Source organism: Delphinapterus leucas, chromosome 1 (genome assembly GCF_059928025.1).
Source record: "Delphinapterus leucas isolate spDelLeu-1000000601 "Yukka" chromosome 1, BTC_Dleu_Yukka2, whole genome shotgun sequence".
NCBI classification, from domain to species: Eukaryota; Metazoa; Chordata; class Mammalia; order Artiodactyla; family Monodontidae; genus Delphinapterus; species Delphinapterus leucas.
In genome coordinates this window covers 46,234,854-46,255,810 of record NC_143129.1, presented here as the reverse complement: position 1 = coordinate 46,255,810, position 20,957 = coordinate 46,234,854, and the positions used below count along the sequence as shown (strand labels likewise).

Genomic DNA, 20,957 nt, shown 5'->3' with positions numbered 1-20,957 from the left:
CCTCTTGGCCTGCATAGCCTAAAATGTTTACCATCTGACCTTTTAGAGAAAAAGTTTACTGATCCTTGCCTGATAGTAGTAGTTCCCAAATTTGTCTGCACATCTGCATTATCAGAGGAGCTTTAACATGTACATATATGAACTTCTCTACCCTGGAGATTCTGATCAATATATTGAGATGGAGCCTGAGAACCTATATTTTTAACAGGCTATTTAATTGTTTGGGAATCACTGCCTTTTAATGCATTTGTAGGGTTGAACTCCAAGAGATAGTGAAATGAATATTGGATTAGATATCATAGGAAAGCTTGTTATTTTCTTACTTCAATATTTACTAACTATGGGACCTTATCCAAGTAACTACTTGTTCTGCAGGTTTTAAAAAAATTTCTAGTTCCTTTGTTTATAGGTGGTTTTGCTTAGTCTTCTACATAGTAGATCTTTTACCTTTTGGGGTTCATAAGAACCTCTTCTAGAGTCTGATGAAAGCTCTGCACCCTCCTCTCAGAAAGGTACACCTATATTAATTTCCTATGGCTGCCATTACAAGTGACTACAGAAGCACTTAAAGCAACAGACCTTAATTCTGTCACATTTCTGGAGGGCTGAAGTTCAAATCAAGGTGTCAGCAGGGCTGCACTCCCTGCAGAGGCTCTAGGGTGAGATTCCTTGTCTCTTCTAGCTTCTGGTAGCTCTCAGCATTCCTGGGCTTGTGGCTGCATCACTCCAAGCTCTACCTCAGGGTCCTGTGGCTGCCTCCTCTTCTCTATGTGTCTTCTCTGTGTGTCTCTTGTAAGGACACTTGTCACTGATTGAGGGTCCATCTGGGTAATCCAGAATTAGTGCCTCTTCTCAAGATCCTTAACTAAATCACATCTTTTACCATACAACGTAACATTCACAGGTTCCAGAGGTTTGACATGGGTATCTTGTGGAGTGGGGGTAGGGAAGCATTTTTTGGCTTACCACAGCACCTTTGCACGTGCTCACAGTTTTACAAACAGTTTCAACAGGTTTACAACTCTTTGAAGTCCGTTTATGGACCCTGTGGACTCCAGGTTTGAGCTCCATGCTCAGTGAGAAGAGCTTTACACCTTAGTGTATTCTAGTCTATTTACTCTCTCCTCTACGTCATGTCTCCTATTAATACTAGAAATGATGTTTTCTTCCTGTGACTTAGATTCTTCAATTTATCGTATGTTTTTTGAGTTAGTTTCTCTGGTTCCTTTAGGAACTGTTTATCTTCTAATAAGATTTACTGTTAAAATAAAAGCCTTTTCCGATCCCTTTTACTTAATTCTATCGTGAGGAGACTGACTTCTGTGTAAGCTATAGATAACTGGTAATCCTTCCAGTGAGATGAAGAACTTACCTTGATCGAGTACCTGATGTGCCAGACCTTTTAGCAAGTGCTTACATGTGGCTTCCTATAAATATTGAAAGCAGTCCTGAGAGGGAAGTAATATCAACCCCATTACACAAATGAGAAGAGGAAGACTTCTGGAAGTTAAGTAACTTGCTTAATGTGGGTGACAGAGCTAGCAAGGGATGGAGCTGGTCTTTGAATGAAAGTCTTCTACTCTAAAGCCCATGCTATTTTCATTATACCTTGAAAACAGCACACTTCCCTTTTAATTGAATGGTTAATAATTTCATTAGACAGGGGCTATCCATAGTTTGGTTTTAGGGTCCAACAGACTTAGATTTCAGTCAGATTTATAGCGCTTACTCACAGTATTATCTTTTACAGTATCTTCTCAGATTCTTATCTTTAAATAAAATTGATATAATGTAAAATAGATAGCTAGTGGGAAGCAGCCGCACAGCACAGGAAGATCAGCTTGGTGCTTTGTGACCACCTAGAGGGGTGGGATAGGGAGGGTGGGAGGGAGACACAAGAGGGAGGAGATATGGGGATATATGTATACATATAGCTGACTCACTTTGTTATACAGCAGAAACTAACACACCATTGTAAAGCAATAATACTCCAATAAAGATGTTAAAAAAACATTATTCACCCACATAAAGAAAAAAATAAGATTGATATATGGCCTGTTATGCCTTATAGTGCTGTTGTGGCAATTGAGAGAATATGAGTGAAAGTCCTTTAAAATAAGAAAGTTTTCCTAATATGTGGTACAATTAAATCGTTTCTCCTTTTATCATATTCTTAGTACTTTCTTCTTTCAGTATCCTAGGTTTCAAAGCTTAGGAATATGGCCAAGCCTCAACCCAGAGGGTATACTTGCTCCAACCATGAACTTCTTTGCTTCAGGCTTCTTGGACAGTTGGCTGGCATGAATGCTTGTATGTGCTTTCTGCTCTTTCATTTTAAGGGGCATCCCCAATTTTGTCTAGCTTAGCGCCACTTAGGATATCTACGTTTGTGGTGATTTTCTGAGCAGTTCTCTTTTTAACTTTTTAACTCCTCTCATTGCCTCTTTGCCATGGGTTTGGTTAGTGCTCTGGAACTGTGCTGTGGAGAGCCTTCCCCTGTTCTCTGTCCTCCTCCCCCAACTTGTTCGCACCTCCATTCATCTGTAGGTAAGTCTGTTACCCAAAGCTAACATCCCATCTCTCTTGCTTCACGTTACTGATTACTATCTCCTTCTATCTTTGCTCTTAGTCTTCCAGGATATAAAGATACTAAAGACATTCTCACCTTAAAAAAAAAAAATCCCCCACTTAACAACTAGCTACTCTCCCAAATCCCTGCAGCCCTTCATCCCTTGCCTCCATCCCACATATTGTCAGTTCCTTTCCTGCTGGGTTTCTGTGGTTTGTGAGATAATGTGCAGAATTCTGGTGCTCTAGTAGCCTGGCCCAAGCCTACCTCTTAAGCTACATCTTTTGGTATTCCTTTATTCTTCCTGTTACATTGCAGGATGTCCTTTCTATCAAGAGCCAGTCCCTTTGCTTAGATTCCATTCCTTCCTGCTTGCCCAGGAACCTTCCTCCATTGTTATCTCCTCTTTATTTAACTTTCATAAAAACTCTCAAATTTCCAATTACTCTTAAAAAATTGGAGGGTCTGGTAACCGGGGCCACATTCCCAGATCTCAGCAACAGCCTGGAGCTGGATAGGTAGCTGCCCTCTTTGGGGGTGGGGCATGCACTCTGTTTTTCACACAGTCCCACTGCTCTCTTCTGTCATATAGGAAGCCCACTTCCCTCACTTATGTCACCTGCCTGGTGAGAAGAAAAGGGATTTTATATCTCCTGGCCTAAATTGTAGTATCTGACTTCTAAAAGTACCTCTGTAATCTGACCTCTTATTTACAGATAGAACCTCATTTTCCATTTTTTCCAGTAGCAACTGTCTGTTCAAGGCCATTTCCCCCATGTCTTTGGTATCTCTTCCCTTCATGTTTTAGCTCCCAATGATTTCTTCTTTCCCTGCCTCCTGTGGTACGTATCTTCATGTGTAATGCATTAATCCCCAATTTATCTTTTATTCCCAATAAGTGAGCAGACCTCTTGAGGGCAGGGATCATATTACATCAATTAAAAAGTTTGCTTAAGTTTTATTTGGAAGAAAATGTATTTTTTAAAAAACTGAAATCATCCAGCTCAGCGAGCTGCTGCCTCAGTAAGATGCTGGCCTGATGACAGGCACACGCCAGCTGAATTGATGAGGAACAGCAGATTCACAATTCCAGTCTCAAGCTTCCTCCAGGGCATAGATCTGAGGACTGGAAAGGCTGGCAAAATTGCTTGCACTATTTAAAATGTTCTCTGTTTCAGACTTTTATTTCTGCCCTTCCATGCTCTCTCTTCTCTCACCTTTTACTTTTTCTCTCTTTCTTTCTTTTTTGCTAAGTTCCTATAGTTGAATTTAATGAGTTAATTACCTTGTGATAGAACCCCTGTATACGTTTATGTCCCCCGCAGTGGCAGAATCCTGTTTCTCTATGAAGAGAATAAAACTAGTTGATGAATGAATACATCAGTAAGTGCTTTGGGGGATAGTGAGCAGGAGGTGCTGTAAATTAATTATCCTTACCATCTGTATGTTTTTCTTTGCAACTAATTCGGTCAGTCAAGAAGCAGCCGTAGAGTTCTGTTTCTTGTATTTGATAAAATATCTGTGAAGTGAGGAACTTGGATTCAGATATCTGTAAATTCCTTTCTAGCTGTAAACTTCATTAAAATCAAAACCCCTACCATATGTAATAGTCTGATTCTAAAACTATTTAGAGCTCTAGTAGCAAAGCAGAGAAGTACCTACATTGCCCTCTTATTTCCTAGCAATTTGGTGCAATCCTTTACCTTTAGGAGAAGTTAGAATTTCCCTTCTTCCAGTTACTCATTTTAGCAGCCTAAGGCAGATAGTACTTAATCCCACTGCTTACACTTTTCCCAATGGAAACAAATTAAAGTACCTTTGATTTAAATCCCCATCTCTGAATTTAGTATAGTGTTCTGTTGGTCAACTTACACGTGAATGTAAGAAGCTATTTAAAAGGTTGAGAAAACAAAACTTTGAGCAAGTTGAGCATTTTGCATAGAGTGAAGTACTTTTATTGGAACATACTATAAAAAGAAACGTAAGATGTAAAGTCTTAGCTACTTCAGCTCTCAGTGGTTTAATAAAATACATTTGAACCAAACTACTCAGGGGGAGAGGTTTTTAGTTAGTGAAAGTGAGAAAATGAACATTTAAGAAACAAACAAAAAGAGTGCAGCCCAGTAGTAGTATCTTCCATTAATACTTTTTTTTTTTGCGGTACACGGGCCTCTCACTGTTGTGGCCTGTCCCGTTGCGGAGCACAGGCTCCCGACTCGCAGGCTCAGCGGCCATGGCTCACGGGCCCAGCCGTTCCGCGGCATGTGGGATCCTCGCGGACCAGGGCACGAACCCGTGTCCCCTGCATCGGCAGGCAGACTCTCAACCACTGCGCCACCAGGGAAGCCCTTCCATTAATACTTTGATCTGGGGAGAAAAACCTTCCTGAATTACAAAAGTAATAAGTCAAATGCTGAAAACAGAAAAATATAAAGAAAAGAAAGAAAAATAACAGAGCAAGAATTATCTGTAGTTCTGCCACGCTTTAGTCATCATTATCCTTGGTAATCACATTCTCCCCCAACTTCTAACCCTGGCAATCCCTGATCTGTTTCTCTTTCACTATAATTTTGTCTTTTTTGAGAATGTCATAAAATGGATTCAGGCATTATGTAACCTTTTGAGACTGACTTCTTTCACTCAGCATGCCTTTGAAAGTCATCCAAGTTGTTGCATATATCATTAGAATGTTCTTTTTTGTTGCTGAGTCGTATTCCATTGTATGAATGTACCACAGTTTATATCCATTCAGCTACTGAAGGACATTTGGTTTGTTTCTAGTTTTTAGCAGTTATGAATAGGCTGGTACAACATTCATGTACAGGTTTCTGTATTAACTTAAGTTTTCATTTCTCTAGGGTAGGAGTCAACAAACTATGCCCAATGGGCCAAATTTTCCTGTTGCCTGTTTTTATATGGCCCTATGAGCTAAGAATGGCTTTTACATTTGTAAAGGTTTGTAAAAAACAACAATAAAAGAAGAATTTGCAACAGAGACCATATGTGGCCTGCAAAGCTTAAAATATTTAATGGCTGACCCTTTGCAGAAAAAGTTTGCTAACCCCTGCTCTAGGGTAAATACCCAGGAGTGGGTTTCCTCGGTCAGATGGTAAGTGTATTTTTAACTTTATAAGAAACTGCCAAACCGTTTCCAGAGTGGCTGTACATTTTGCATTTCTATCAGCAGTGTCTACAAGTTCCAATTTTTCTGCATCCTTATCAAAATTTGGTATTATCAGTATGTTTAATTTTAGTCATTCTAGTAAATGTATAGTGGTTGCTCGTCATGGTTTTAATTTGTATTTCCCTAGTGGCTGATGATGTTGAACATCTTTTCATATGGTTGTTTGCCATCCTTATATCCTCTTTGGTGAGGTGTCCAAGTTTTCTGCCTGGTTTTTACTTGGGTGGTTTGTTATCTTACTGCTGAGTTTTGGAAGTTCTATAAGTATTCTGGATACAGAGACACAAATCCTTTGTTGGATATGTGATTGCATATATTTTCTCCCAGTCTTTTCATTCTCTTAACAGTGTCTTTTGCTGAGCAAAAGGTTTAAATTTCGATGAAGTGCAATTTACTGATTTTTTTTCTTTTATGAGTTATTAATTGTTGTATAAGGTTTAGGTTTCATATTTTTCTAACATTGTTTTTTGAAAAGACTATTCTTTCTCCATTGGATTGACTTTACACCTTTGTCAAAAATCATTTAGCCATATTTGTGTGGTCTGTTTCTGGACTCTCTTTTCTGCTCTGTTGATCGGTGTGTCTGATCCTTCACCAATACCATGCCATTTGATTATTGTAGCTTTATAGTAAGTTTTAAAATTGGGTAGTGTGATTCCTCCAACTTTATTCTTCCTTTTCAAAGTTATTTTGGTTTTTCTGGTTTGTTGGCCTTTCTTTATAAGTTTTAGAATCCAATTGCCTGTATCTGCAAAAGTTCTTTTTGGCATTTTGATTAGAATTGTGTTTTACTTGTAGATCAATTTGTGGGAGAATTGATATCTTTAATATGTTGAATCTTTCAATCCATGAACATGGTATTCATTTCATTTTGGCCTTCTTTAATTTCTTTCATCAGGACTTTGTAGTTTTCAGCGTACAGATCCTGTCCATGTGTTTTAGATTTATACCTAAGTATATTTTTTGAGCTATTGTAAGTGGGATTTAATTTTTAAAAATTTCCTATCATTCATTACTAGTATAAAAATATGATTGATACTTACTGTTAGTAACTTTGCTAAACTCACTTATTAATAATAGGAGCTTTTTGTAGATTAATTGGGACATTCTACAGAGACAGTCATGCTATTTGTGAATATGGGCAGAATTATCTCTTCCTTTCCAACCTGTATGACTTTCATTTCTTTTTCTTATTTATTCATTTATTTATTTTTGCATTATTGAACTGGCTAGGACTTCTGGAATAATGTTAAATAAGAGAGGTGAGATTGGACATCCTTGCCTTGTTCTCAATCTTAGGGAGAAAGCACTCATATATAACTAATACTAAATATTATGTTAACTATAGGTTTTGTGTAGAAACACTTTATTACATTGAGGAAATTCCTTTCTGTTCTTAATTTACTGAGAGTTTTTTTCATGAATGTATATTGGAATTTGTTTAGTGCTGTTTGTGCATCAATTCATGTGTGTCTTAGTCTGTTTGAGCTGCTATAACAAAATGTCACAGGCGGGGTGACTTATAAACAACAGAAATTTATTGCTCATAGTTCTGGAGGCTTGGAAGTCCAAGACAAGGTGCCAGCATAGTCACCTTCTGATGAGGGCTCTCTTCATGGTTCATAGCCTTTTCACTGTGCCCTCATTTGGTAGAATGGGCTAGACAGCTCAGTGGGATCTCTTTTATAAGTGCACTAATCCCATTCATGAGGGCTCAACCCTTATGACCTAATCACTTTCCAAAGTCCTCATCTGCTAATGCCATCACCTTTGGGGATTAGGACTTCAACAATTGAATTTTAGGGGGACACAGACCTTCAGACCATAGCAATATAATCATGAGGTTTTTCTTCCTTAGATTGTTAATATAGTGGACTATTACACTGATTAATTTTTAATATTCAATCAACCTTGTATTCCTGTGATGATAAACCTTACTTGGTTGCAGTGTATATTATTGGATTCCATTTCCTAACATGTATTGAGGATTTTAATGGATATAAGTCTATAGTTTTGTTTGTTTGTTTGTTTGCTTCTGGTTTTGGTATAAGGGTAATGCTGGCCTTATAAAGTAAACTTGACAGTTTTCCCGTTCTTTTCTATTTTCTGGAAGAGATTGTTTAGAATTGGTGTTATTTCTTTTTAAAATGTTTGGCAGAATTTGCTAGTGAAATCATCTGGGCCAGAATAATTATTTTTTGGAAGATTTCTGACTATAAAATCAATTTATTTAATAGGCTGCTTTATTTTCTGTCTTTCACATTAAAGGCTTTTTCTGGGCATCTGGTAATACCTGACCATCTGTTCTTATTTAAGAGTAGGGGACTATAAAGTTGATTGGTAGCCCTGTTTGTGGCTGCGTCTTGTCCACACTAAGCCTCATTGTAGGATAATCTGATTGGAATACTTCACTGGAGAATCCTAAATGTCAATATTTTTAGATCTTTTCTCTTGAGCTGATCAGATTTCCTAGAGAAGACTCCTCCAAACTCTTGCTGCCATATCCTGGGGCTGAGTGGGTAAAGATTAGGCATCAGAGGGCTTGATCTTTGTTTTTAATAAGCACATGTTCACTTAGTCCTCATGTTGTCTGTACTATTCTCATTTGTTATTTAACCTCACTCTGATTTTACCACAGGATTATATTGACCTAAATCATTTTGAACTTTCTAACGTAGTGGTTTTAAATGGATAGAGGTGGGGGTGGGATGTTTGGAAATGTGTAGGCTCTTGAGGGTTGTAACAGAGAATGTTGGCCAGGTGTGCTAAAAGTTTTGCAGTGCTGATGACTGCAGGAAGAATTGCTTCTCCCGAGATACCAATATCTCCCCTGTTGGAAACTGTCTAGGTTTAAGTTAAAGCAAATCTCAATACCAGTTAGAGTTAATTATCACTTATTATCTTTGACTTTCTTGCTCTTTCTTTTTCCATTCTTGCCAGTGGTGATTTAGATTATACTGGTATTTGAAATTAGCAACTATTTTAAAGTTTTCTTTTAAGCAGGTGGCTAGAGTGGAAGTGAGAAGACTAGTTAGGAGGTCACTTCAGAAGTCCAAGAAAGAGGTACTGATGGCTTGGTCTAGAGTAGTAGTAGTAAAGAAGGAGAGACAGAGGTTGCAGGATGTGTTTTGGAGATAGAGTCCAAAGGACTTAGAGATGGATTAAATATGGAGAATTGAGGAAAGGGGGGAGTCAAAAGTGGTCTTAGGTTTGGTCTTGAACTGACTGGGTGAATGATGGTGTCCTTCGCTGAGATGGAGCAGACTAGGGTAAAGAGCTGGTTCTGTATTGAGCACATTAAATTTAAGATACCCGTATCCTGGGCCCAAAGACAATGTTGATTTTTTTTTTTTTTCTTAGATACTCTTTGCCTTTTTAGACTTGTTTATTATTCAGCTGTCATGCAAAAAACTCTTGATCCTTGGCTTCTGCACCATTCCTTATTGTTGCCGCCCACTAACCTTATTTGTTGAGGACTTTGGGACTTGGCTTGTCCACCCCACTTCTTGGCATAATCATGGGCAACGTCAGGGGCTGTGTGGGCAACTTACCCGTTACTGTTCTCAAGGTTCCTTGGTGTAGCCTGCCAGCAGTGACAGCATGATACAGTGGTTTTGAATCCCAGTTCCCCTACTGCATAACTGTGTAACTTTGAAGATACTGCTTAACCTTTTGTGTCTCATTTTCTTCAATTGTAAATTGGGGATAACAGTGTCTGTACATTTGGGATTTTGTGAAGATTACATAGGAAAATAATGTGAATTATTTTCTCTTACTAATTATTAATGCCTGACACATAGTAAGCATTCTATGAATGTTGGCTATTAATTATATATCTATTTAATAATATATGCTACTATTATTCTTTTAGTTAAGCAACCCCTCCAAAAGCTACACCTTGAGCCTTGCCTCCTCAAATTTAACCTCTTAAATTAAATTAAATTAATTAAAGTGCCAAAAGGCACTGACCACAACTTCCTAGTATGTTCAGTATACTTGTTTTAAGAAAATAAAACAAAACTCGTCAGAGCTAAAATTCCAGTGGTTCTTATTTACAGACATACATTAGATTCACCTGGGGGCTTTCTCACAACGTCTGGGCCCTATCTATGGGGGTTTGAGTAGGATGGGTAAAGGTGGAGATGGGGGATGGCTTCAAGTATCTCTACTATAGTAGCCCTCCCTCAGTTTTCTTTAGTGACTTACCCCCTTGCTTGGTTCCTTTCCTCACCAGTCTCCTCTCCATTAATCAGTACCTTAATCTACTTTCTCACGGCTACCCTTCATGTCCTCACTCCCTTTTTATCTTCCTCTGCTAACCCCTAACTTTGGATGAGTCCAACCCACTCTGCCTCCAATGTGTGTTACTGAAAGTCACAGTTCTTGAGCTACATGAGATTCTTTTATGTGTTTTTTTGCTCTCTAATCTTTACTATTCATATTAGAATACCTGACCTTACGTGACACGGTAGTTGTATGACTCTTTTAGTTAATAGTGATTTCAAAAGTAACTTCAACTGTCATGTAATCTAATTGCCCAGGACGTCTGTGATTCTGTCATTTATATCTCATTCATCTTCACAATATGTTTGAGTAGCATAATGATATTAATGTTTCTTAATTGAGTCACAGAATGGTAAAATAGTTTGTGGCATCAGCTTGCAGGCATTTTTTTTTGAACTTTGAGAAGTAAGCTATTATGGTCGTGTATAAAGCAGCCTTTCTTCTCTGCATTAATTCTGTTTTGTGGGTCAGTATAACAGCTTTAGCATCACTGTTTTAAAGGAAATTGTGATGGTTTATTGTTTTTATTTTCTTTTTGAGATGTGAACTGTCATGATCAATTTTAGTCTAAAACTTTTGGGGGGAGGTTTATTAATATGTGTGTGTGTGTGTGTGTGTAGTAGGTGATAATCTTTGGCTTTTAACAAGAATTTTAAAAAATTCAATTACAACTAGGGAACTTTTCTTCCAGTTTTTACTCAGTTGTTTTTCATTCCCTTTGGAAGTAGTGGACCTGACCCAGTTCTTTTTTGAGAATTCCTTTCACAGAACAGTGTGTTAAAATATTTTTGTCCTTCTAATCAAGTACAATGTAAGAACTGGCAGGCATCCATAGCTTCTGTTCTTTAACATGAGAATAATTCTATTCCTTGATTAAGATACTGGCTCCATTATTATACTTACTGGTTTGGATAGCAGGGTATGATTTGAGGAACATAGCTATTTCATACATAACATAAATGCTTTTTCTCTACAAGCATTTTTTAATCTTGATTTTGTTAGTCATATAACTTTCTAACAGTGATCTTTGAAGTATATAATGGTTTGGTAAAAGAAGAATACCGTAGATACTGGAAATGAAATTTATTGTTGAATAAAATTTAGATTATCATAAAATCCAGTATGACTTTATTGCTACATCAGGATAATTTTAAAAAGTTGATCCTTCTACCTTCACTTGTTTGATTTAGTATGTGTGTGAGTCTTAGCAAATTGACATTTAGTTTGAAAATTAATTTCAGCTAAGTTATGGCTGAGAGATAAAATATGTATTGGATTAACTCTTAATGATTATACCCTGAAAGTATTATAGAAATAAACATTGAGAACCCTTTATAATACATAATGGTAGATTTCTATGATAATGTTCTGGATGTTTAAAATACAGTGCTGTTGTTCTTTTCCTATAGTTGGTTAGAAAAAAACTATAATTTGGGGGGAATAGAATGGAAAAGAGAAAGGATGGGGTAAATTGAGGAGGGTGGAGCATATTAGTTTCAGAGGGCTGCCATAACAAAGTACCACCAGCAAAGTTCCTGTGGCTTAAAACAACAGGAATTTATTCTCTCGCAGTTCCAGAGGTTAGAAGTCTGAAACTGAGGTGCTGACAGGGTTGTGTTCTGTCTGAAGGCTCTGGTGGGAAGGATCCTTCCTTGCCTCTTGCTCGCTTTGGTTGGTTGTCTGCAGTCCTTGGCTTGTAGACACATCACTCCAGTCTTTGCCTCCATTGTCGCATGGCATTCTGCCTGTGTATCTCTGTCCAAATTTCCCTCTTTTTATAAGGATACCAGTCATATTGGATATAGGTTTAGGGCCCATCCTAATCCATCATGACCTCATCTTAACTTGATACATCTACAAAGCCCCTGTTTCCAAATAGGGTCACATTCACAGGTTTTGGATGGATGTAAATTTTGTGGGACACTATTTAAGCCAGAACAGAGAGTTCTAAATTCAGTTTTTATTTTGAGATTTAAACCAACACACTAGATTTATCTACTTTATATAAAGCAAGTAAGATACGTTTTAAGTAGAAAACTTATTTTTATTTGCAGTTATATTCACACATATGCTTTCCTACTGCACAGGCCTAGGTATCTAGTATTTTCCATTCATGTAGCAGAAATTGCATTAAAGGACTATTTGGTTATGAAACATCTATTTATATAGATGTGGAACTAGAAGACTTTCCACATTACCTCTTAATAGCCTAATATTTATAGAACCAAGTTAGACTTTTCTTGAGTGTTTTAACTGCATTAGAATAATACTTTTGTTCTTATTTGTTTTATATCCACAGTGCCTGATGCTGATTTATTGAGTGAAGACTGAATTAATGAAAGAATGGTGGTGTGTGGGTGTGTGTGTTTGCGTGTGTGTGCGTGCGCGCGCACGTTCATTGAAGGGTTGTCAACAGAGATGTGATATGAGGACTTTTCATTTAGTAAATATGTTCTCTCTTCACACGCTGTTCTGCACTTTGCTTTTATTACTTATAATATATCATTCCATATTAGTGTAAAAATGCTATGATTACATAATATTCCATTGCATGGATATAATTTATTTAACTAGTCTCCCTTTTTATTTTTAATTGTGACAAAAGACACACAACATAAAATTTACCATCTTAACCATTTTTAAGTGTCAGTATTGTTAAGTATATTCACATTATTGTGTAACCAATCTCCAAAACTTTTTCTTTTTTTTTTTCGCTGTACACGGGCCTCTCACTGTTGTGGCCTCTCCCGTTGCAGAGCACAGGCTCCGGACGCGCAGACCTAGCGGCCATGGCTCATGGGCCCAGCCTCTCCGCGGCATGTGGGATCTTCCCAGACCGGGGCACGAACCCGTGTCCCCTGCATGGGCAGGCGGACTCTCAACCACTGCGCCACCAGGGAAGCCCTAAAACTTTTTCATTTTACAAAACCGAAACTCCATACTAATTAAACAACTCCCCAGTTTTCCCTCCTGTCAACCACCATTTTAGAAATTTCTATGAATTTGAGCTAGTCTCTCTTTTTAGTTTTCATCTTTGCTTTTATAAACAATGCTGCAATAAAGAGCTTTGCATATGTGTCATTTTACGCATGAATAAGTATATCTGTAAGATGAATTCCTAGAAATGGAATTGCTAGGTAGAAGGATTTTCACATTTCTTAGTTCTGATATATATATCGCCAAATTGACTTCCAAAACTCTTGTACCAATTTATACTCCCCCTGCTCCCACACACGGTGTATATCAGCTATTCAAGTATGTTTCAGTAAAGTTACCTTGTCAGCTAAACTTCACTGGCAACTTTGGAGAGGAAAGGCCGCTATGAAGGAAAGTTGGTGTTGCCGGGCTGTCCCCAGTGTTCTACATCTATTCCTTAAGGATTACTTGACATCTGTAATGTAGTTTCCGTTCTGCATTCATTTTAAAAACTTAAAAACTGGGCTTCCCTGGTGGCGCAGTGGTTGGGAGTCCGCCTGCTGATGCAGGGGACACGGGTTCGTGTCCCGGTCTGGGAGGATCCCACATGCTGCGGAGCGGCTGGGCCCGTGAGCCATGGCCGCTGGGCCTGCGTGTCCGGAGCCTGTGCTCCGCAGCAGGAGAGGCCACAACAGTGAGAGGCCCGCGTACCGCAAAAAAAAAAAAAAAAAAAAAAAAAAAACTTAAAAACTTTCACCGTACAGTGTAAGCTATTTGTGTGTTAGTAATAACTTCTGAGAGAATGATTGGAATACCTCACTTTGCAGGTAGGTACCACAACTGAATATATGTTCAGCCCAGCTGAAATTCCCTTAATACATATCTTTAAGATCTTTAAAATGAATGCATAGATACCTTGCTTTAATGGCTGTTATGTTTTTTTTTTTTTTTTGGCTGCATTGGGTCTTCCATGCTGCGCATAGGCTCTCTAGTTGTGGCGAGCAGGGGCTTCTCTTGTTGCAGAGCACAGGCTCTAGGCGTGGGGGCTTCAGTAGTTGTAGCACGCAGGCTCAGTAGTTGTGGCTCGCGGGCTTTAGAGCACAGGCTCAGTAGTTGTGACGCACGGGCTTAGTGGCTCCACGACATGTGGGATCTACCCAGACCAAAGCTCGAACCCGTTTCCCCTGCATTGGCAGGCAGATTGTTAACCACTGCGCCACCAGGGAAGCCCTTAAATGGCTTTTAATAAAAAAAAAAATTAACAGAACTCTTTTCTCAAATGAACTCTTATGAGGAGCTCCGCTGTATTGGGGTGACAGTGAAAGGTGACTGTGAAGGAGGGAGGCTGGCAGAGGTAAAGCAGGTGAGCAACAGGTATCCTCATCCAGAACTATTACACACAGGTGACTCAACTTCTTTCCTTATAGCAGTGAGTGAGATGAGTGAATGCTAACATCTATTCAGCCTCCAGTAATTCACGTCAGACATTTGAGGAACCTAGAACCTTCTTTGTAGAGTCCTGATGTTTGACACTGATGCTCAGTTTTATTTTTTTGCGTGTAGTAAATTTGGTATAAAATGAGGCGTAACTACCTGGAGATATCACTGTTTTCCTTAAAGTGTACATATAGGCTTTGGTGCATTGACTTTTCATCTGGAGATTTTTAATAAATGTAACATCCTTAATTAGTTTTCTTGTAAAATGAAAATGCTTACACATTTTATAATATTTGCATATTTTATTATAAAGTAGAATTTAAGGGGGCTTTGGGAACCACCTCCCAATGATGATCAGTATTAAGTTTTGAATTCATTTCCTCAGACTTTTTTCAATGTATTAAGTTCCATGTAAATTTTATTCCTTCTTTGAAAAGATGGGATTATATTATATATACTGTTTTGTGGTATGTTTTGTTTACTCGATAAGAAGTCCTTTTGGGTTAGTGTATAGAGATATCCTCCATTCTTTTAATGGGTTTATACTCTTCCATTATATAAAAATTATCCATTCCCCTGTTGGTGAACGTGTAAGTTGCAATAAATATCCTTTGTGCATATCTTTGCCTGTTTGGACAAATGTTTCTATAGGATAAACTCTTAAATAGAATTTCTAAATCAAAGGTATGGCCGTTTTACATTTTAACGGATATTTTGAGTCTCTATAAAATATGAACATCCTGATTTTTATAGGAAATAAACTTAGTTCTAAACTTTTAGAAGTTTTAGCTAAGTGATGTATCATCATTAATGTGCACCAGTGTTTCTAATATAAGTCTTCTGGAAATGTATAAATTTTTTAAATGACAGCTTTGAAACTTTTTGTTCTTACAGTGATGGAATGGGGGGAAGATATTAAAGCAATTTCAAAAGATGAAGCAGTAATGTTGGTGAATCATCAGGCAACAGGAGATGTGTGTACTTTGATGATGTGCCTCCAGGACAAAGGACTGGTAAGCCATCCTGAAGGCAGAGATAGACTGCAGAAAGGGGAGGTTAACAGAGAATCAGTTTACGGATCTTACCACAGTTGGGAATGTAGACTTACACTTTAATATGTATACTTTTCATGAAAATTTAGAAAAATTTAAAAGGAGCAATATACTATGTATATAACTCTAAATTATTCTAAGAGAGGAATTTACAGACCTAAAGAAAAATAACTGGGATAATGTGGATTATATCTCCACAAAGCTGTTTTTTAAAAAAGATAACTGAAATGGAAGCAAAGTTAGTATGGTTCAGCATGGGGCTGTCTTGAGGTGAGTGGTGGATTGCCAGTTTGAGAATTACAAACACAAAAAGCAGTTTGCTTAAGGTAGAAGAGTAAAATTGGACAGGGAATTAGGTGATCTTGGGGATCTTTAGCCAAAAGAAAGTAAGGTAAATATTATTTTGGATTTCACTTAGAAAGCAAATTGAAAGGAAAGACATTAGGGCCATTTTATTCAGTGTTCTAGGGCTGTGTTTGAACTGTTGATTTCACATTGCTTATATTGCTAACTAAAACATACCTGTAAACTGGGAGGGTTTAAAATAAAGTCAGTCCTTAACATTAAAAGAATTGTTACCTTAAGAGTAGGTAAAGCAGTTATGTTCATAGAAAAGTAAATAAATAGAAAATATATAAAATTAATGGAATTAATATTTGGCCTAATAGTGAAGAAACAAAACAATAGGTATTTTATAAGTGTTTCATATTTATGGTCACCGACTATAAATATAGAAGACCATCCTATAAGATACTATCCCCTTAAAGCAACTAATAATCTAGTGGTAGGTGGAGAGAGGGAATAGCAAACAATACTTAATTGCAAACTGAGAAATATTCAGTGGAAAGTGAGCTCACCATGTACTTGGTGGATATAGAAAACTTTGTGGAGGGGAGAGGACGTAAACTTGACCTTGAAGGGTGAGTAGAATTTAGTTAGGCAGAGTAGTGAAGCAAGGGCCTCTTCTTTAGTGAAATAATCTTGGCCAAAACACTAAGGCAAGGATACGCCTGGTGTGTTTAGGTCCCAGAGTTTGATTCAGCAGCTCAGGGGTCAGAAAATGAGGTGACAGTAATTGGAAAATATGTTTGCTTATTATGGAATCTGTTTTTGTTGTTTATCTGAAAAGCAGAGGCATAATTTTGCTAGAATGTAGAATAAATTCAGTCCTTTCTTATATTCAGAATCATATTCAGAATTGTTATATCACTGTGTAGATATATTTGCATTATAATAATATTTACTGCCTGTCCCCTAAATTCTTGATGTTAAAATTGTGTAAAAACTAGTTTGTTTGGCTTTGTATGAAGGAGAACATTTTTATGCTTACCGATACGATACTTAAATTTATAGTGATTTTTCTGAGGGCCTTACAGTGTCTTCTGTTGGTTTTTGAATCTCAAAGAGTGCTTAAAACGGTGACTATAAATATGCCTAACTTTGTTACTCTAACTCCAGTTTGGCAGAGATGAGAACTGTATTAACCAGAGTATCAGGTAATCTGAGATTCACCGATATTGTGGACCAAAAAAATTTTGGTTTATTTGTTTGCTCTTGTAAAAACATTTTAGTTAGTTGGTCTTTGGTTCATTTTTCTGTCCAGAGTTATTTTGTTTTTATTTTCAGATTAATTATACTAATGTTACTATCTAATACTACAAAATAATTTGAAACCCTGAAGAATTTTTTATCTTGTTTCATAAAGGAGTAATTGAGAAATAAAAAGGCGGAAACATGAAAATTTCTGCCTCCTGCGTAATAAGTATAGGGCAATATTAATTTACATTCACAAGTAGGAATGTTTACTTGATTAATTGCATACTCCATGGGCACTTTCAAAGAAAGAAAGCTAATGCTAAATTGTGGGCCAGTTTAAAAATACTAGTTTAATGGTGATGTGAGTATAACATAGCTTTTTGAATTCAGGAATTCCTGTAGCGCCTGTCGTTGTTCCTCAGTGGGGGCACTGCTTGCATTTTGGTAGGACGGCACTGTTGTTCTCGACTGTCCTGCTGCACATTGTTTTCCTTACCTGGCTGCAACCTACTACATGCTAGTAGAACTCCCTAGTCATTGTGACAGCCAAAATTGTCCTTGTAGACTTCTAAACGGGAAAACCATTGACTCCACTAAAATTTCAGAAGGATATGAAGAATGGAGCCATTCATGTAAGCCTCCCCAGATGTTTTGACATGTAGAAAATTCGTGCTTCTGGGTAAAGAATAATTGATGTAGAGCAATTTTGTCCCTTGGAAATACCTAACAACATTCTGAGTGACAGCCTGTGAAACGTTGACAGAGTTGATTCAGGCAGCTTGTGTTTACTGACCTCATTTTTTCAGAAATATGAAACAAAGGATTAGTTATATTTTCTAAACGTGCTGGTACCTTTTTAATAAGTATCTGTGAAGTGAGGAGTCTTGCCCTTTTGTGGCAATTGAGGATAAAACCAAGAATTTTTATTTCTATCGATAGAACTTTTAGATATGTAATAAATATTTATTGACTTGTAACATTTCCCCTAAAATAAGTTAGGACAGAATTATCCATACAAATCTCAGAAGATAGCTTGGCTGTCTTACTGAATTTGTTTTTTTTACGTTACCCTTCTAACTGAGGCGGTAAATCCACTATAAATGTAAGACTAAACATAAAAGCTAGTTACTTTAGTGTTGGTATTAAACCCAGAGAGCAATAAATTGCAGCCACACTTCATACTGTGTATAAAGCTCAAAGGTTTTACAGGTTGACTCCACTTGCTTTTTGTTTTGTTTCTTGGGGCACTTTTCAGCAAATTCCATTTAGTTCAGATCTCAATTTATCTAAACAAAGTGGTTATCATTACAAAGCAAAACAAGATTCAAAAATGAGATGTTGGTGATTATTTTATTCTGTATTAATTGATTTGGGAATCAGTCTTTCATGTATGTATCTTTATTTTTTTAAAGTTATTTTATATGGTAAAACTGTTGGAATAGGAGTCATAAATGAACTATTCAGTGATACTGAAAAATTACATCAGAAGCTTGAATATTATTTGTGGGCTTTTATAATGTTTTTGTAAAAGCAGCACATGGATGTCAATGCTTAGTTTTTTCCTTATATGTTAGTTCATACAATTTGGTGCTCAGAGATGAAGTTTACATTTGTTATTCCTATAGGAACCAAAGTGGAGCTCTGTTGCTTTCTTGATGGAGGCTGTAGTTTTCACTTTATTTATTTAAGGCTTATAACAAGGGATGCTGTTATCTCAGCAGGGGAGAACAATTAACCAATTCATTTACTAGATCCTGTTTACACTTACTTTTAATTTTGAAATTTGCTTGAAATAAAGTCTTCTGCTCTTGATATGGCTATTAACTCTTATCAGCAGTGGATAATATTTTTGTGTTTAAGAAACTGAGTATTTTTATGCTGGCAAAGAGTAAGGCCTTGTATAAACTAACAGATACTCTTCATGATATAATAGAATGTGTAAATCATTCTACTAAACGAATTTTTAAAAATTTTACAGTGTATTTATTGACTAAATGAATTCTTTAATGTTCTTTTATTTTGGATATTCTTGTATTTTATATTTTTATAAATTTTTATATTTACATCTTTATATTTTATGACTTTTAATATTTTAGCCATTAAGTTAAGGTCACATTTTACAAAGCCTTAGTGCTTATTAATTAAACGTGAAGCCCTCATTTGATAACTTAGGCATATTGTGTTGTTTCAAAATAACTTTACAAGTTATATAAGAATTTCCAAAGGTTTTGTTTACATTGAACAAATTGGAAATCATTAAGTTCAAATTTAAGAAGTTAATTCAGTTTTATTTGTTACCCAGTGATATGTATATACCTGTGACCTAGGAATCCAAGACTTGGAATCAAGACCTGTAATTTTTTTTTTTTAAGCACTAACATAGCAATACATATATTATGTTTAAATAGTCTAAATACAGCAAGTTAAAGAAAGGTTGGTGGAGTAGATAAACATATTATTCAACAATATTCTGTCTACAAGAAACTTACTTCAAATACACTGAACTAGTTAGTTTTAAGGTAAAGGATATAAATATAAATATATATATATCATGAACACATTAATCAAAGAAAACAGTGAGATTGGCCATATTAATATCAGAAAAAGTAACCTTCAAAGGAAAGAAAATTAATAGAAACAAAGAGGACCGTTACATAAAAGGACCAATCTTCCAGGAAGGCATAACAATCTTAAATGCATAAACACAAAACAACAAAACCTCAAAATGCATGAAGCAAAAACTGATAGAGATGAAAGGAGAAATAGATAAATACAAAATTATAGTTGGAGATTTTAGTACCCATCTGTCAGCACCTGATAGAACTTATAGACAGAAAATCAACAATGATCTGGAACTCAACGACACCATCAACCAATAAAATCTAATCAAAACATGTAGAATACTACACCCCAAAACACAGAATACACGTTCTTTTTAATCGTCTGTGGAACATATACAACGATATTCTATATCCTGGGCCATAAAACAAACTTCAATACATTTTAAACATTGACCTAATACAGAATAGGTTATCTTAATATAATGAAGTCAAATTAGAACTCAGTAGCAGAAAACAGCAGAGAAATCTCAAAATCCTTGGAAATTATACAACACATTTCTAAAGAATGCATGAAGACCTGTAATTTTTCATGTAGTGCTTTATTTGTAGAAGTAACATTAGATTTAAGATAGGTTAATTAAAAGTATGCTTGGATGATTATACTTAAAATTTAGAGACTGGCTAGACTATAGTCAGGTTTTGTTTTTTTTTTCTATTCAACATTTATTTCTTGCTTTTAAATATTTTAGGTTGTTGCTCAAATGATGTGGTTGATGGATCATATTTTTAAGTACACAAACTTTGGAATTGTTTCTCTAATTCACGGAGACTTCTTTATCAGACAGGTAAGTAATGAGCATTTTTTTCCACAATGATAACCTGATCAATCTGATTCTTTATTGTAAAAAGAGGCATCACAAAACCAGTTATAATAGATAGAGCCAGCTCTAGTTATCTGAGGGAGCTGGGAATCTTTTTTCCTAAAACATTTATTTCAGTCTGAATTTGAGTATGCATAAACATTAAAATGCAAATATTTTAATCTCTACCCTCCTCGCTTCTAAACAGTTTACCAAGCGCCTGCCACATTCTCAGCTCTTCTGCTTCTTAGCTGTGTGAATTGGGCAAGTTATTTAACCTCTCAAAGTTTCCTCATTTTTCAAATGAGAATAATGGGTACTCCTCTCACAGAGTAGCTGTGTGGATTACATGAAGTAATACGTGTTACACGCTCAGAACAGTCCCTGCTACTTTCATCAACTTCATCATGACTACCACTATCATCATCTATATTATCACTGTTATTTTTATTTACAAGTCACCGTTATATGATACAGAAGGTATCTGTGTTAGCAGTTGGGAGATTGTTAAATAAATAAGATTACCAGTCGGGAGAATATTAAATAAATAAATAAGAG

The 20,957-nt window shown here is 36.5% G+C and overlaps 1 protein-coding gene across 3 annotated transcripts in view; it reads left to right on the top strand.

Annotated features, from left to right (window-relative positions):
* LPGAT1 (lysophosphatidylglycerol acyltransferase 1) overlaps positions 1-20,957 on the top strand; it is a 64,358-nt gene that overhangs the window by 17,588 nt on the left and 25,813 nt on the right. For all 3 annotated transcript variants that reach the window (XM_089909501.1, XM_022593438.3, XM_022593435.3), the window contains 2 exons: positions 15,285-15,403; positions 20,289-20,384. In XM_089909501.1, coding sequence (XP_089765627.1) covers positions 15,285-15,403; positions 20,289-20,384 — 215 coding nt within the window. The remainder of the gene's footprint in view (positions 1-15,284; positions 15,404-20,288; positions 20,385-20,957) is intronic.